A 17,634-nucleotide genomic window follows, 5' to 3' on the forward strand; every position below is an offset into this window, starting at 1 on the left:
TAATTGCTGTATTGTTTTCTTCTTCTTTTAGGCTCTACTATTATTATAAACTAACTTCCTTAAGTGACCTGTGTCGAACCAAGTGATTGAGCGTGCATTATGAAAAAACAGTCGTAAAATAGTATTAACAAGGTTGTACTTTTACGAGCTGTCCAGCATGGCTCTTGGGCAGCACACAGAACTTGCAACAAGTATAACAGTTAGCAGCTTCATCGCGTTTTTCATTTTTTCTTCAGTAGTTTCCAGCGATGACGCGCTTTAACGCTCTGCCCCAGAGAGTGTCCGGCGCTCAGAGCGTGTTCCCGCCCCTGCGGCGCGCCCACTCCCACTTCAAAGGCTTCCCTTCACTCTGAGCGCTGTGACGTCACTGAAACACGAGGCGCGCTCCAGCAGAAGAGGTGCGGGAGCGCAACAGGCGAGCGCACATCTCGAGTTCACAAGCACAATGACAACTTCCTGATACATCAACTAAAAGTTAAGCCGAACTCTTTGCACTTTTGTTTGAAGGCAGCGCTGGCTCTCTGCTGTTATCTGCGTGTGGTGCTCTGACTGATGACGAGATGATTTCATCACAACTCACTGGAGATTTGCTGAAGTGGACATCTGGATTTGGGATCCTGTGGTACCTGTTGATTCTGTGCGATTGCTACAATCTGGATGTGGAGCATCCTTTAGTTTTTAACGGACCAAACGGATCATTATTCGGATACTCTGTTCTGCTTCACCAGCATAATGAGAACACATGGTAAGAGTTTGAGGCAACTTCATTGGAAAAGTTAACTAAGTTAATATTTGTTGCGCGGATTGTACCTATAGTCAGGGGCGTTTTCTTCATGTTTGAGGACTTTTTTCGAGTAGCTGTTTTATGTCAGTTGAGGGAATGAAATGAAATATATTCTCAGAGTAAGTATTGTAGCTTTTACCATTACAATGAACTTTAAAGGGATAGTTCGTGCAGAAATTAGACTAAAAAGTGCTCACAATTTTCTCACACTCAAGTGCTTGACCTCTATGAGTCTCTTTCTTCTGTTTAACACAAGTTAAGATGTTTTAAAGAAAGCTGTAATCCTGTAACTATTGACATATTATGTAAAAATGCATTGGAAGTCAATGGTTATAGGCTTCCAGCTTTCTTCAAAATATCTCCTTTTGTGTTTAACAGAAGAAAGAGACTCATAAAGGTTTGAAACAAGTAAAGAGTGAGTAAATTATGACAGAATTTTTATTTTCATGTAAACTAACACTTCAAATAGTATACAAGTATACATTTATACACTGTCTAATACTGACAGTAGGCTTTATAACAGTTTGAAGGGAGTGGTTCTTCACATGCATTGTTTGAGAGAATCCAAAATATCACATTCAGACATGCTTATGTGGAATATTGTGAAATGTATCGAATATTGCAGAAGATCATGTGAGCGTATCTCATATGAGCATGTTTTTGCCCCAAGTCCTGGTCAACTGACCCTGACTTCATGGCTGTAGAACATACAACAGTAGATGGCTGAAATGCTCCATTCATATCTGTGCTTGCTGCTTTTAAAACCTCCATTCATTCAGAGACTACATTGTACTAATATCCATTCCTTCCGTTCATAATTTATAATGAATCATTCATTTAACAATATAGATTTTATATTTATATTTTATTACACATTATCACAAAAGACACTTTATACATAAACTAGTACTTACCCAGATTTACTCATAAATCAAATCAGTACGTTCTTTTTTAATGTTATATTTATTGTTCAGGTTGTTAGTTGGAGCGCCTGTGGCCAATTCCAGCTTTTATCCTAATATCAAAAGTCCTGGAGCCATCTACAACTGCAGTATGTTGAACAGCCAGTGTGAGCAGCTCCCTGTTGGTAGGTTTTCCCTCCATTACCTTATCAAACGTTCCGCTAGCATGATGTTTCACTGCATCTATAAGTAGAATTGTTTTTAAAAGTTAAATAGGATGTGGTGATTTCCAACTAGGGCTGCATGGTGTTGGAAAAAATCTGGCATTGCAGTATTTTGTTTTTCTGTGATATATATTGCGATATACAGGTAGTTGGAAAGAATTTTTAGTCATGCTTTATTTTAAGGTTCAGCTCTCACTCATAGCAAACCATTTTGCCTTTTCTTCAATAAACTCCTAATTTGCTACTTATTACGAGTTATTGTGGTAGTTTAGGTATTGGGTAGGATTAGGGATGTAGAATAAGATCACACAGAACATGTGCTTTATAAGCAGCCAATATCTCAATTACATGCATGCTAATAAGCAACTAGTTAATAGTGAGAACTGGTCTATGAAGTGTTACCGAATGTATTCATTTTGATTGACTGGGGGGATTCTGTAGGGGAGTGAATCATGCATAATGTGATAAACAAACTACAAGCATAGACAAATGTAACAAAGCAAAGATACAAGTGAAATAAACAGTGCATGCATTATGGTTTTGTGTGTATGTGTAAAAATTACACTGCAAACTCAACTAAACATTGCAGGTCTTTGCGATGTGACTATTGCGGATGCACACATTGTGATATTGATGCTGAAACGATATATTGTCCAGCCTTATTTCCAACTAATTGTATTGTAGAATAACATTACCAGTTTTATCAATAACACAATAAGTAACACTTTAGTTAAAGTACCAATAACCTAGTTTAACTACTGGTATATTCCTAAGATATTGGCTTTTTATTAGTACTTAAAAGTATGATCTGCATACCTAATTCTACTCTATACATAAAACCAACTACTACTTTACTGTTAATATGAAGGAAATTAGTAGTTTGTTGAGCTGAAAGTCTTAGTTAATGGTTTGTTAATAGTAATATTAAAATAAAGTGACTAAACAGGATGTAATGTGTCGATAGTACATGTGGGGTCTAAATGCTTAGCAAAGCTTTAAAATATTGAGCAATTCTATGCAAATGTCAACCTTGCCATGAAAGAAAATTATGTTTTCACCAAAATAGAGAAACCGTTTCTACATATTTTGTGTAAGCAAGTATTTTACGGTACTTTTAAAAATGCTCAAAAATGTCTCAGTCAGTGTTTGCAAACATTTATATTTGATTAACTAAAGTCACTCCAGCGGATATTTCACATCTGTCACATCCATAACAGTGGCATGTCACATCTAATGAAGCTTTTTCCTCAGAAAAGCAAAAAAGTTAAAATAAAATCAAATCAATATTTTTTGTTCTAGAGAGTCAGCTCTTTTACCTTTTGTTTATCATTATATCTTTTGGGTTGTGCAGTTTAATTCACAGAATTTCTACAAAGTATGTTGTTTACTGCAAACTTGCATGCTTTTTTGTCACATCCATAACGCATGTTGATTTTCCTCGTTTAAAATCTAAAAAATGTTTAGAGGATGATATTTTTATGATCCCGTAACTCTGTGATAAGTTGTTTTGAATAATATGAACAACTTAATATGAATAATATAAACAGATGTTTTAATTTAATATGAACATATACTTTCTATGTGAAGTTATGTTGTAAAAACAGGTTTTAGGGTTGTAAGCAGATTGTTGTTGTTGGTGTTGTTTTTTTAAGCCTTTGATGGGCATTGTAACCGCCTGGTTGACCTTTTATCCATAAGTTATCATTATAATGGGTTATTGTAAGAACTATCAGAGTTGTATTAGTATACATTATTCAATCCAAGATGTGGACCAAAACACTTTTTTTTTTCAAGTAGTCACCTTAAATGGTTAAGCACAAGATACCTTTTGGATCATTCTCAAATCATGCAGTGATCATCAGCTTAAAGCAATTACAACCAAAGCTATTTCTGAAATGTATTGGCACTTTTGTTACTTAGTAATTTGTTTTACAATTCAATTTTTTAAGTTCTGGGCAAATATTTATAGTGATTAGTTAAGCTATGTATGTTTTCGATAGTCTAACCATGGTTATACAATACCTTGCCTTATTACTCTAATCTGCCTAGTTAACCTAATTAACCTAGTTAAGCCTTTAAATGTCACTTTAAGCTGTATAGAAGTGTCTTAAAAAATATTTAGTCAAATATTATTTCCTGTCATCATGGCAAAGATAAAATAAATCAGTTATTAGAAATGAGTTATTAAAACTATTATGTTTAGAAATGTGTTGAAAAAAAATCAGCTCTCCATTAAACAGAAATTGGGGGAAAAATAAAGGCGGGCTAAAAATTCAGGAGATTTATTTATATATATATATATATATATATATATATATATATATATATATATATATATATATATATATATATATATATATATATATATATATATATATATATATATATATATATATATATATATATATATATATATATATATATATTTAATTTGTGTCATATACACATTTTATATCTAAATATAAATAAATATTTTTTTCATGTCTACTTTATTTCTTTGTCTATTTACATATGGATAATAAGTATACACAGCACACGTATGTAAAATGTCAAAACAAACATTTATTTTTATGAATTAATTATTGAATTAATATTTGCCCAGCACTCCTGATAATATAATCAAAGCATGTGAAATAGAAGCAGTTTCACTAATAGTCTTAGAAAATACATAAATGTGCTAGTTATATTTATGAAGTACTTTAAAGATTATTTTAACGTCTATTTAAAAATCTATTTACCATAACATGTCATCTATTTAAACATCTATTTACTGTAACAATGCTTGTTAATGCTCTTCATAAAAGTCATCTCACTGTGTCCACAGGGATGTTCTTCCTCTCCCTTCCGTCTGTTTGTTGTTGGCAAACTTTGAACAGTTGACCGTTTACAAATGACCACTTCATACTGTTTAGACTTGACACTTGCGAATATGCTCTGACTGAACCCGTGTGTGCTTTCTAGACCCCTGACTGTGAAAACGTCCTGTGAATGAATTCCCCATGCAGGGTCAGACAGACTGTGGAGGGTTTCCTCCTGTCCGGAAGAGGATGCTTATACTCCCAAATCTGAAACAAGGGATGGGCGATAGGCTTTATAGTGGGTCAAGCTACTGACCCACTATAATTTTATTATAGTGCGGCACAATATATAATTTTAGCATCGATATCACAAAGTGTGTGTCCACAATACACTCCAAAAAGGATTTTTGCTGCTTGTTCAAACTACTTATTTTATATGAGCTGAACCAACACAATTCTTACCTTTTTTTTAGGGAAACAACTTAAATATTTTATGTTCAATCCACTTAAATTTGTAACATTGATGAAGGTAACCATTTTGTTTTGGGACAATATGAATGAATTGTGTGGAACCCAACATTTTTTACAGTGTAGTCACATCGCAGGATCTGCAATGTTGACTAGGGAATACAGTTGACCAGGAGCTGCAGTACAGAACATGAGATTTGTGGAGTCATTGAAGATTTTTACTGTGAATAATGGAGCAAAAGTTTGATATGTTTAATCATTTGCATGTGTTTTTAAAGCCTGTGACTGTATAAGCATGTCATGAGTAGGCATGGGACGATTTTCAGAGTATACCGTTGTTTGGAAAAGTCAAGGTTTTTTTAAAACCGCCAACATTTTCTGCTATATCGTTCCTGAAATGTTAAAATGTTTAATTTTTAATTTTTTTAGGACAACAGTATGTCCAGCAGAAAATATATCCAAAGATGCTATTTTAAAATTAAGAAATTAAGAAATTAAGACAGCAGAAGTTAATGTTTCGCTTGAATTATTTAGCCTGACATGTTCCCTGTTTCAAAATATTTTAAATGTGACTCAAAATAAAATATATTGTGTTCAAAGGGGAAAAAAGTTTTTGTTTTTTACCCAGACATTTAAAAATAATTATTTTAGAGCATACAGTAATAACAATACTGGGAAACCGTGATGGTTTTATCCAAGGTTATCATACTGTACCATCAGAATCTTATACCGGCTCATGCCTAATCATGAGAGTTTAAAGCATTCAGGCAGTAAGAAATTGTACCATTTGTAAGTTTATTAAACATGATTTTATTGAATAATTTGTATAATGAAGACTATGCCGTGCTATTTTTCATTTGATTATTCAATTTTTGTACCTGAATTCTTACCAAATAGAGCGATTTAAACCATCTGGTGAAATTGTATGCATATCGCGATATAACGCAGAAATAATAAGTAACACTGGAACTTGGATTTTGTGAAAGGTTTGTTTTTGGCAAATGATAATCATTTGCACTTATTTGCCAGTACAACTAAAATTGTGTGTGAACAATCATTATCTTTATTTTTATATTTGTGTTTCTAAGGAAAAATCCTTGTTATATTATGCATGTCAGGCCAGTTGTTGACGGAGGTCCTTTTTATCCAAATCGAGTAAATAATTTCACTAATGTGGTTTCCGTACTGTGATGAGGCCTGAAAACCTGACTGAAACACTGTTGTTAATCTTTGCTAAGGAACATATTTGGGTAGAAACAACTCTTTCTAGTATTTTAGACATAAGTGGAAGAATTAAAATAGGCCTATAGTTAGCTTAGTTGCTGGGATCCAGTTGTGGTTTCTTTATAAGAGGCTTAATCAAGTACTCAGTTACAGCTACAGACAAAACATGAAATATGTGCGCACATAAAGTCACAATCTTTACTGATATTATAACGATATCTTTTTCAAAATATTTAAATAGTGTTTTAAAGTGTGTGTATTTTCAGGCTCTCAGCTGTTGTTCAACTGGCAAAACACATAAATTGTTTTGCCAGTTCAAATTTGTGTCTGTTTGCATTTGTGTTGGTCTTGAAGAAGTTGATTTGTACTTGTGAAGTGTATTTATATTTTTTGTCTAAATTATAGTCAATGGTACAATGCAGAACTTTAAAATGGTGTTAAGCAGACAGTCTACTAACACTTCAATGACTTGTGTTTGACAAAGTTACTTAAAGTAAGTAAAGAGAATGTCTAAAAGGGACCATCAAAATACAATGTTACTTACAAGTTTGGCTTGAAAATATAATACTTTCATTCAGAGAGCTGAGCTAAATTTAGGAACCAGATTTGGTTCTTGTGGTTCTTTTTATTTGTGCCACTTTGTAACACTCTAGCAACCATTGCCCCAAAGAAAAAAAAAAACATTAAAATTAGCAACCACAATTCCCCAACAAACATCTACTGTAGAAGATAATACTGTAGAACCAACAGGTCTGGAATAAAATGGTCAGACAATTCTCCAAAAGAGAATGAAAGAAATAACAGGTTCATCTTTAGTTCGCTTGACACTATGTCTAAGAAAAGAAGACTTCTACACATGATACTTTTGGAGATATTTGTAGCCTTGTGTTTGCAAGTTAGACCACAAGCTTGTCATCCTGTGTTGATGCTTGAGCGACAGGTGTGAATTTTCTTGAGAACATTTGTTCTGCATGCCTCTAATGTTTTGCACAGTTTTCCCTAATCAAATTGATTGTTGTATAATAATTAGTGCATGTCTGTAAATGTTTTCAGGAGGTGTGCAGCGCTGTGGAAGACACTGTTTGGCAGAGAATGATAACCAGTGGCTGGGTGTGAGTTTGTCCCGGCAGGCCTCAAAAGGCCATGTTTTGGTAAGTCTTAAGTCTAAGGCATGCATTCGTTATGATAGTTCCTTGTAAGTAAATGCATGTAAAATGAAGAGTCAAAGCGAAAAGTTGAAAATGGAATTAAACAAAATTGAGTTTTTTTTTCTGAACTATTATCAGTCGTCCTCCAAATAACCACCCCAATATCTTCTGGTTTGAATTTTAGGCATGTGGACATCGATGGAAGAATGTTTTCTACTCCAGTAAAGACAATCAGAACAAGCTGCCGCATGGTGTTTGCTTCAGATTCAGCCCAGATTTGAAACACGCCAGTCATATTATCCCCTGCTATAAAGGTACAGATGTCTATTACTTCTTGTTGCATTGAAATTCAAAAATTAAAACCCGGTGTAATTCTTTAAACGTCAATCAACAGCAGTTTTTGATTTATTTTTCTCACTTTAGATCATCAAAGAAGGTTTGGTGAGGGTTATGGGTCATGCCAAGCAGGAATATCAAACTCATTCACAGAGGTATATGGAGCGTCCATGGCATTTAATTGAATTTGCATTGAGTTCAGTTGATTTGTTTCAACTATACAGTACATTGTGTTTGCAGGATTTAATGGTTATGGGAGCTCCTGGTACCTCATACTGGACTGGATCTGTTCTGGTCGTCAACACAACAAGCAACATATCAGCTGCTTATGTGGATGATGACAGTGATGTTCTCTATGGCAGTTATTTAGGTGAGTTGACTAAATGGTAATGCTAGTAATAGTTAGTAAATGTAGGAAAGATAGCTTTATTTTGCTGCTCATGAGATACCTAAGTGTGTTAAGGCGCATTGTTGGCGCGTTGCTATTTTAAGGAACTGAAATAGACTGCGCAGTTGACCAACAAAAAGCTGGTCTAAAGTCTAGCGCAGATCACGTTAGCTATGTGCCTTTGCAGGTTCAAAACACATACACAATTTAATACACAAAGGATGTACAGCAATACACAAATATCTTTACATATGAACAAAATTAAAGGATTAAAGTGATACAAAAAGTATTATTTTCTACATATATATAAAAACCATTGCCTCCATGCCTTCATCTCGGGGGGCTATTTTCAGTATTTTTAAATTATTAGTAATATCCGTATTATTTATTATATGCATATTTATAATTGCTTAAATTTAAAACAAGTTCAGATTTGATCACCTGTTGGGTATAAGAATAGGTCAAAATTAGAACTGAACTTGAAAATAGTTTTGAAACAAATCCTTGCGCTTGACAAATAAATTTATCCACAAAAGTGAAGGAGAAAAGTAAAGAGTAAAAGTGAATTAAAGAGAAAGTAAAGAGGCGGAATGCAGGAGACTCGTTCTTTATCCACACACTGCAGACTCTTAAAGGGAATGGGAGATGAGACTGATGCAAAACTTGTGCAAAACACAACCATAACTCATTAAAATAATAAGTACAACCCTGTTAGACCATGCATCAGGGCACAAAATGTATTTTTCCATCCTCAAAATTGCAAAAGTGGATTCGGACACGTCCTGAATGCTTTTGCGTTATGCACTTTAGACTTAACGCCTATATCATTAAATATGTGCCCTTAATCTGAAATTATTCACTTGTAATGTTGGCTAAGAAAGCAGCTTAGTTTACAAACATGCCAACATACTAGGTTTTAAAACATGCCTAAATAGTACTATTCTTACTATTATTAGGATTATTAGTATTATTTACACTTACATTTACACATCCATGGAATCTTTTCATACCCCAAAAAAAACTAAGAATGTTTGTTTATTATTTATTTAAAATTATGTTGATTGTAAACAAGTTTTTTTTTAAGTTAAGCAACATGATCAGCTTTTTCAAATTCACTGCAGGAAACATAAAAGCTTATAATGTTTTGTATTGGAACAGGAAACAGACGCTGTTGCACAACCTGCAAATGCCTGTAATTGTTGCAAAATATGACGTGGCTGAAGTGTTGCTGTTTTTCATGTCTTGGCAACCCATCCGTAACATGGCAGTTCCTCATATTAGCTCTTGATTTTTGCATTGTATACATTGTAAACAAGTGTTGTAACCTCTAAATAAATGCATGTAAAATGTAAGTGTTAATTAGAAATATTTTTATAATAATTACTTGTTTGTTACTAATTGACCAGATTTTAGTCTTTTGAGACTCTGAATAGGCCATTGGCACATTTCACCATTATTTACAGTATGTTTTTCCCCCCATCAGGTTACTCTGTTAGTGCTGGACACTTTCTAGATCCTCAAAGCACTGAGATAGTCGGTGGTGCTCCTCAGCATGAACAGACTGGTAAAGTAAGGGTTTACACCATCACAATCATCATCCTTTTCACCTCTCTGATTATTAGCACATATCAACGCCATAACCTTGACTTGAACATTTAAGAGGACCAATTTTCTTTTAATAATAAAGCAGATTAGAAAGGATTATAGATATATTATTAATCTAGTTCTAGTTGGGAAGTAATCATTTTGAACACAGTTCCTAAATGTGCACACATTTACTCTTCTGTATGCCTAATTGTCAGGTTAAGTCACCACATACAATGCAGTCTTATCGCAAATAAATATATATCACATAAATAAATAATACTAAATTTTCATTTTTTATTTAAAATTTGGAATTTAAGAATAAAGTCAACCCTGTTTTACTTGCAGTACATGTTCTTCACATTCAATGACAGATTACATTGATCAGAAATACATATGGTTATGTTCGGGTAAATTTAGTTATTACAGAATTTAAGTAATGGCTATGATACGTATAAAGTATGTACATTTGAAACAAGACTGTAAAATTAGTATGTGTTACTAAATAGTTAGTATTTAAAAAAGGTGTTTAGTTTTCTTTACTAAGTATTGCAGTTGCCATATATTGAATCTTTTGCTACTTCAGTCTTAAATACTTCTCTTTCGGTGTTAAACATTTGCTGGGGAGTGTGGCTCTGCTTTTGTGAACTGTAAATCCTGCCTACTGTTATTGGAAAACTCAATAATTTTTACAAATGAGCACTTTGAGGTTGAAGAAAACCTGGTTAGCATGTAACTTTAAAACATTTTTGTTTAATAATGTAAAAAATGTAGTAAATAGCGGTGCAAAATGGGGCAGGAATTCCGAATATGTGACCCTGGATTGCAAAAACCAGTGTTAAGTTGCACGGGTATATTTTTTGGAATAGGCTAAATACATGATTGTACAGTTTTCTTTTATGTAAAAAATCATTAGACTATTAAGTAAAGAAGATGCTTCATGCAGACATTTTGTAAATATCCCACTGTATAAATATCATGATTCAATTTTTGATTAGCAATATGCATTTGGACAAACATTTAGTCAAATCCAAATGCTATTTTTCTTAATATTTTGGATTTTGTTACCCTTAGATTAAAAATTTTCAATGACCAAATATCATATGTCCTATCTTAATAAAGTGTACAAAAATGGAAAGCTCATTAATTCTCAATTTAAACTAAAACAAATCACACCTATGACTGGTTTTGTGTTCCAGGGTCACATATTTAGGGTTGCTAATTTGTACATTTCTACTCATTGAAGGTACATTTTGCCATGCATGTCTGTGGTTGTAGTGATTCTGCCACAGATCAAAATATGAAGTAGATTATTATTCCAATTCTCAAGCTTTCACCTTTTCCTAACAACACGAAATGCAACAAGATTCCAGTGACAAAAAATTTGGTTGCTATTTTTCTTTTCTTTTCTTTTTTTTTTAAAGATCTGAGGTTAACTATCTGCTGCCACTTTCAGTATTGCTATAAATGTCATGTAAAATGGTATTCAAACTCACACTGGTAGTATTTACCACCGAATAAAGCACAAAATCAGCATCTGAGATGATTAATTCCATAGTAGTTTATGTAGTTTTTCAGTCAAGAAATAGAAACTAATAACTCTCTACAGTAAACAATATCTTATTCTGTGATTTACAAGTGTTTTCCATTTATTTACAGTTGTTAAATGCTTTATGGGATGTTAATCTCTGCTCTGTCGACTTTTGATGTTGAGAATTCAACTTTACAGTTTAACAAAGTGACTTTTTTAAAAATTATTTTAATACCTTTAGCAGCAAGGTTGTTATGCCCTAATATACAACATCAAATCAGACAATAGATCACATTAAACTATTCTCCTGAGGGTACAAATATTGATAACATGGTCTGCAATATTAAAGGTACTGTCCAAGAAGCTTTTAAATATTATGCACTACTCATCAGTTAAACGAGTCAAAATATTAGTTCTGCAGAACTAGTAAATTAGTTCTTACGTCTTCCCCTCACACCTCATTAAGCTGCCATTCTTGTTCATTGTTTAGTCACATCCCATTTAGACTTCTGTAATTCCCTTCTGTTTGGCCTCCTTAATAAAACTTAAAAATTACGATTTTATAAATTACAACTGGTACTAAACGCTTCAGCACGTATTATCACAAAAAACTCCCTCTGTCAGTCACATCACACCCATTCCACAACAGCTTCACTAGCTTCCCATCTTTTTCAGAATTAATTATGAAATACATCTTCTCACTTTTAAAGCCGTCCACAATCTCACTCCTCCATACCTTACTAACCTTGTTCATATCGCCACATCTTCTCAAACACTCAGGTCTTCTTCTTCCATTCATCTCACTGTTCCCTCTGTGCCTTGTCACCATGGGGAGCAGATCCGTCAGCCAGTCTGCTCCTCAGCTTTGGAATTTACTTCCTCCTGATCTCTGTAATTTAGACTCTCTTTCACATTTTAAATACAAACTCAAACACATCTGCTTAGAACAGCTTATTCTCTTTAACCTGACTGCATTTTAAAGTTTGTATTGTATTCTATTGACTTTTATTGTGTTTTTATTTAAACTGATTGTTCTAGCTGTCCTGTACAGTGACCTTGAGTGTCATGAAAGGCGCCTTTAAATAAAATGCATTATAAAAAAATGGAAAATGTTCCAGTAGACCTCCGATCTTCGAGTGGATCTCAGAGTTAGGACAAGTTGCAGCTTTTGAAAAACTCTCCTACAGTTTACTTGGAAGGATTGAAATTTATTTTAATAAATGAGGAAAATTTCTGAGATTCACAATGCTAGCAAACATGTAATGAGACAAAGTAATAATTAAGGCTCTAATATTAACAGCCCCCCACCCCCCTTTTTTTTGGTTTGGTTTGGTTTACTTAAGCAATTTATATGACGTTATTTTTTTATTGTATTTATTTATTCTTTGTTCTGCTTTTATGTTAATTCTCTGCATTTGATATTCATCTGCATTATTTGAAATAAGAAAAATCAATAAAAAGTTAAAATAAAAAAACAAGTTAATAGTTGTTGAAAAAAAGATCAATGTCTTACAATACAATTTGAAAGCATAAATAAATAGGGAAAAATAAAAACATGAATCATAAAATACAAAAAAATTCACAATATTTCTTAGAGTGTAGTGCGTCGCTATTGCGGATGGTTTGGACAAAAACTTTTAAAACATGGAAAATATACCTTTTATCATGTGTCGCAGTGTTGTGTGTTGTAAGAAGACACTGTGCTGTCAGATTGTGCTGGGAAAGGTGAGAACAAAAGTGAATTTGAACACTGCCTGTTACAGCCTAAAAACTTCATCTGTTTATTTCCATACTAAGCAATGGCAAGCATGTCATGTATTCAATATATGTCTGCTGTCTTGACATCCACTCTGTGAGGCAGTTGTGAACGGTAAATCAGTTAAACTGAACTCTTCCTCCATCTGTGTGGAAAAGGAAGTAGTTTTTTTTTTCTTTTTTGCAGATGTGCTGAGTTTGCAGTGTTTATGAGTTTTGGGTTTCTAATTGTTTTACCAAGAAACAGACTGGAGAAAGAGTTATCAAGGAGCTGCCATACATTTTTTTGTTATGAAACACACAGAATTGTAAAATTCACCAGCGTATACAATCTATTGTGTGCTTTTTCCACCAATTCTCATGCTCTCATTTTTTCCTCTCTCTTAGGCCTACATATTTAGGATTGAGGGCAACACTTTGAAAATTGTTAACAAAACCAAGGGCAAGACGGTAAGAAATGTCAAGAATTTTAAGTGTTCCTGAAGGATGTTCGGACACAATAGTCATGTTTGTTCCTGTTTACAGCTTGGCTCTTATTATGGGGCGAGTGTTTGTGCTGTCGACCTGAACGCAGATGGACTGTCTGATCTGTTGGTTGGAGCGCCAATGTTCAGCTCAGTGCGGGAAGAGGGACGCGTGTATGTTTACATCAACCAGGGAGAGGTGAGGCAGTGTTCATTGCTTTGATGCATACTTATTGGTTGTTTTTTATAGATGATTCTAACAAAAATAAAAAATAAAAATAGCCTAAAATGTTATTTTGATTGATTGATTGATTGATTGATTCATTGATTGATTCATTGATTGATTGATTGATTCATTCATTCATTCATTCATTCATGCAATAATTTGTGCATTCATTTATTTATTGTTTTATGAATTCATTCAATATTTCATACATTAATTCATTTATTATTTTAAAGATTTATTCTTTCTTTCTTTCTTTCTTTTTCTTTCTTTCTTTCTTTCTTTCTTTCTTTCTTTTTTTCTTTCTTTCTTTCTTTCTTTCTTTCTTTCTTTCTTAATTTTTTTGTTCCTTCTTTCATTCATTATTTCATACATGCATTCATACATACATTCATGCATTCGTTTAATATTTATTTTATGCATTCATTCATTATTTCATGTATTAATTTATTTATTTATTTCATGCATGCATTCATTCTTGCATTCATTCATTTATTAATTATGTCATGCATTCATTAATTCATTAGTTCTTTCTTTCATGCATTCATTCATTCATTCATTCATTTATTCTTTCTTTCTTTCATGCATTCATTCTTTTATGCATTCTTTCATTCATTCAATCATGAAGTCTTTCATGGATTAATTGATTTGTTCTTTCATGCATTTATTAATTCATTAATGCATTCATTCATTCAGCCATTCTTTCATGCAAGCACGCTCATTTTTAGAACCATTAAAATGTGTGTTTATTATAATAAATGTATATTATAATAATGTAAATTTTTACTTATTTAGTATATGTATGCATGTAACATATGTATATGTATATATCACATGTATATGTATATATCACACACTCTAAAATTAAAATGTAACATTTTTGACTTTTTATTTTAAAAAATGTTACTTAAAACATTAAAATAAACACTAAAATGTATAGTAATAAAAACATGTCTGTACTTTATGCTTACTGAACCTAAATAGGAGAATTAAATTTTATATGCATATCAATATCATATTTTGACACTTGTCTTTAATTCAGCATTTAAGACCAATATTGTCATTTATTTTATTTATTTATTTTTTATTTTTTTGGCAAAAACAAGAAACGTAGCTATAGTGTATGTTTTTAAAACAGTGTCTTAAACATAATTTATTAATAATAATAATAATAATAATAATAATAATAATAATAATAATGTTAGGGGTTATCCTTTTCTTTATTGTTTTTTATTTTGGGGATGATATCTGAAAGCAATTTATTCTAGGCAGTTTTCATAAGATACACCCATTTATTCTTAACTGTAATGATCATTTTAGGGCGTCAACAGTGTTTACAGTCTTCTGCAATACATAAGATAAAATGACTCATCTGCATATTTTCAGCCGGCTTATCTCATTGTTTTGAATGTTCTGTGTAAAGGATGTTTTTCAGCAATATCACAAAAGCCATACTAACATAGCATGTTTCCAGTTCTCATGAGAGAAACAAAAAATAATCACCGAGTACCAATTACCACAGTGTTTCTAGCACTTTACTATTTTCATTTACTTAATTTGTTTTCCTCAGTACTAGCTAGCTGAAACAAAGGTTGCACATTTTTAAAGTACATGCTTTTAAAGTACACAAAAAGGGTTGGTTGACAGGCTGTTTGCTTTAAATAAACAGTGGAAACATGACTCAATGTGTGGGAAGTGTAAAACTTGTGAATTTAAATGAGTTGAGAGACGCAAGAATTGCATACATTATATGATTTTAGTGTTTTCAGATTTTGTATCTGCTAACTACAACAGGCTTGTCTTGAAAATATCTTGTCTCTTTTTCAGGCTGAACTGAAGGAGGCTGACTTTGAGTTAGTCGGCAGTGACTCTTATGCCGCACGATTTGGAGAAACCATCATAAACCTCGGTGATATTGATGATGATGGATATCCAGGTATGTTTATGTTGTATGATGTTTCTACTGATGAATTACTTTGACTAGCCGAGTGTCCTAAAATCTATTTATCTGAGTTTTAAAGGAAGCATTGGGGTTTGTGTGTTCTTCAGGCAAAGTTAGATGGTAAACCTCAGTTTTTCACTTCCTTGCTCTTGTGTTGTGTTTACTTTATATTTTAAAAGCCCATCACCGAGGCTGCATTTTCACATTAGCACATAAACCATGAGTGGTTTTAATGGGTAGACGGGCTGTTCTCTGAATCAGATTTAGAGGTAAGTTTGGCAGGTGTGGTTTAGAAATAGAAAATGTTGAAAGGAAATAAGTAACCAAAAAGTTTCTGTGAAACACCACGGCTCTTTGAAAGCGGGAAACACAGACTCATACATTCTTGTATTACATTGTTGTTACAGTCAAACACATTTTTAGGTTACACTTTATTTTGATGGGGGATGTAGTTTACAGTGTAACTATTAATTTAACTATTAAGTAATATTATTTAATTAGATGTACTACTTGCTATGTGGTTGAGGTTAGACTGAGGGGTTAGGTTTGGGGTTAGTTCTGTGTAATTATGCATAATTCATTGCATTTACTATAGTTAGTTCATGGAACATGTGTAACTACATTACTTTAAATGAAAGTGTTACCTGTTTTTATGAAAATATTGTCATGATTAAAAATGGTTTATAGTATTTGGTGTATTTTACGTCAAAATCACATGCACTTGTTGAGGTTTCTGTCAGCCCACACAAAAATACAAAATATTTGTATTTTTTAACAGGGAATTTTCAAATGTGCAAATACTTTATTAACTGAATATAGATTGATGACCAAATGATATCTGGGGTAATTGCTCAGTACTTCATTAAACAACAAAAATAGATTTTGAAATGTTGAGTTAAGGCAGAATTTAACAGTCATTCTGTGAATATTGACATTATTAATGCAGATTTTTATTTGGTAAATTAAGTGCTTTTTAATAAAGTAAATCTCAGCTGACAACGTCACATTGTTTATTACTTATTAGAGCTGTCAAAACTAGGCATTTATTCGTTGTATTTACATTTTCAAATACAACAAAAATAATGCACACATAAGATTTAATTAATATGCCTCCAAATATTGGATAAAGCTTTTACAGATTAATGATGTAGCTTATGGAATACTGTCATATATACCTCTAAATATGATTTACTGGTAATAAAATTTGCCCAAACATAAGTCTTATCCAAAACATATTTCTGTATTTTTTTTTAGAACAGGTTAATTTTGTTTAATTTTGGGAATAAAATTAACACAACTCTCTTTACTAGCCACTATAAAGGGGCATATGAGTGTATTATGCCTTGCTGGGAAATCCACTAATCATAGAGGCTCCAGATTCTCTATCAATTCAGACTTTCTAGTAGTACACACATTTTTAGCACATTAGTAATGTTTTTTTCTTAAATGTTACAAAGCACTTGCATATGCAGTGCTTTGTTGAAATATGACAAAAAAAGATATTACATTACCATTCAAAAGACTGGAGTCAGTAGAAATGTGTTAACAGATTAATATTTGTGTCCAGCAACGATGCATTCAATTGATTTAAATTAAGACCAAAGTTTCAGGTTTGTAAATAAATGTTTGTTTTTACTTTTCATTAAAGAGGAATTTTTTTTTTAATTATAAAAATATTATGGTAACACTGGCTCTTTCTCAATTCCAAGAACTCTAAGAAGGGACTTGCTTTCTTATAAAGACCAGTCTTGACTAGTTACCTCGCAAGAGCCGCTTTTCACAAAATATACTATGCATAGAGACCTTACAAAAATACATTGCACAATACAAATAAAGCAAATTTTAATACGGATTTCAGCAAAT

At 32.5% G+C, this 17,634-nt stretch overlaps 1 protein-coding gene across 1 annotated transcript in view; it reads left to right on the plus strand.

The window, feature by feature from the left end:
* The first annotated feature begins 366 nt into the window (after positions 1–366).
* Positions 367–17,634, plus strand: part of itga4 (integrin alpha 4) — a 55,641-nt gene continuing 38,373 nt past the window's right edge. The window contains exons 1-11 of the mRNA XM_087268387.1: positions 367–415; positions 508–745; positions 1,759–1,871; positions 7,454–7,551; positions 7,733–7,862; positions 7,972–8,039; positions 8,125–8,254; positions 9,756–9,841; positions 13,530–13,592; positions 13,668–13,805; positions 15,657–15,765. Coding sequence (XP_087124513.1) covers positions 561–745; positions 1,759–1,871; positions 7,454–7,551; positions 7,733–7,862; positions 7,972–8,039; positions 8,125–8,254; positions 9,756–9,841; positions 13,530–13,592; positions 13,668–13,805; positions 15,657–15,765 — 1,120 coding nt within the window. The 5' untranslated portion in view covers positions 367–415; positions 508–560. The remainder of the gene's footprint in view (positions 416–507; positions 746–1,758; positions 1,872–7,453; positions 7,552–7,732; positions 7,863–7,971; positions 8,040–8,124; positions 8,255–9,755; positions 9,842–13,529; positions 13,593–13,667; positions 13,806–15,656; positions 15,766–17,634) is intronic.

This window comes from Danio rerio, chromosome 9 (assembly GCF_052040795.2).
Source record: "Danio rerio strain M-AB ecotype USA chromosome 9, GRCz13ab, whole genome shotgun sequence".
NCBI classification, from domain to species: domain Eukaryota; kingdom Metazoa; phylum Chordata; class Actinopteri; order Cypriniformes; family Danionidae; genus Danio; species Danio rerio.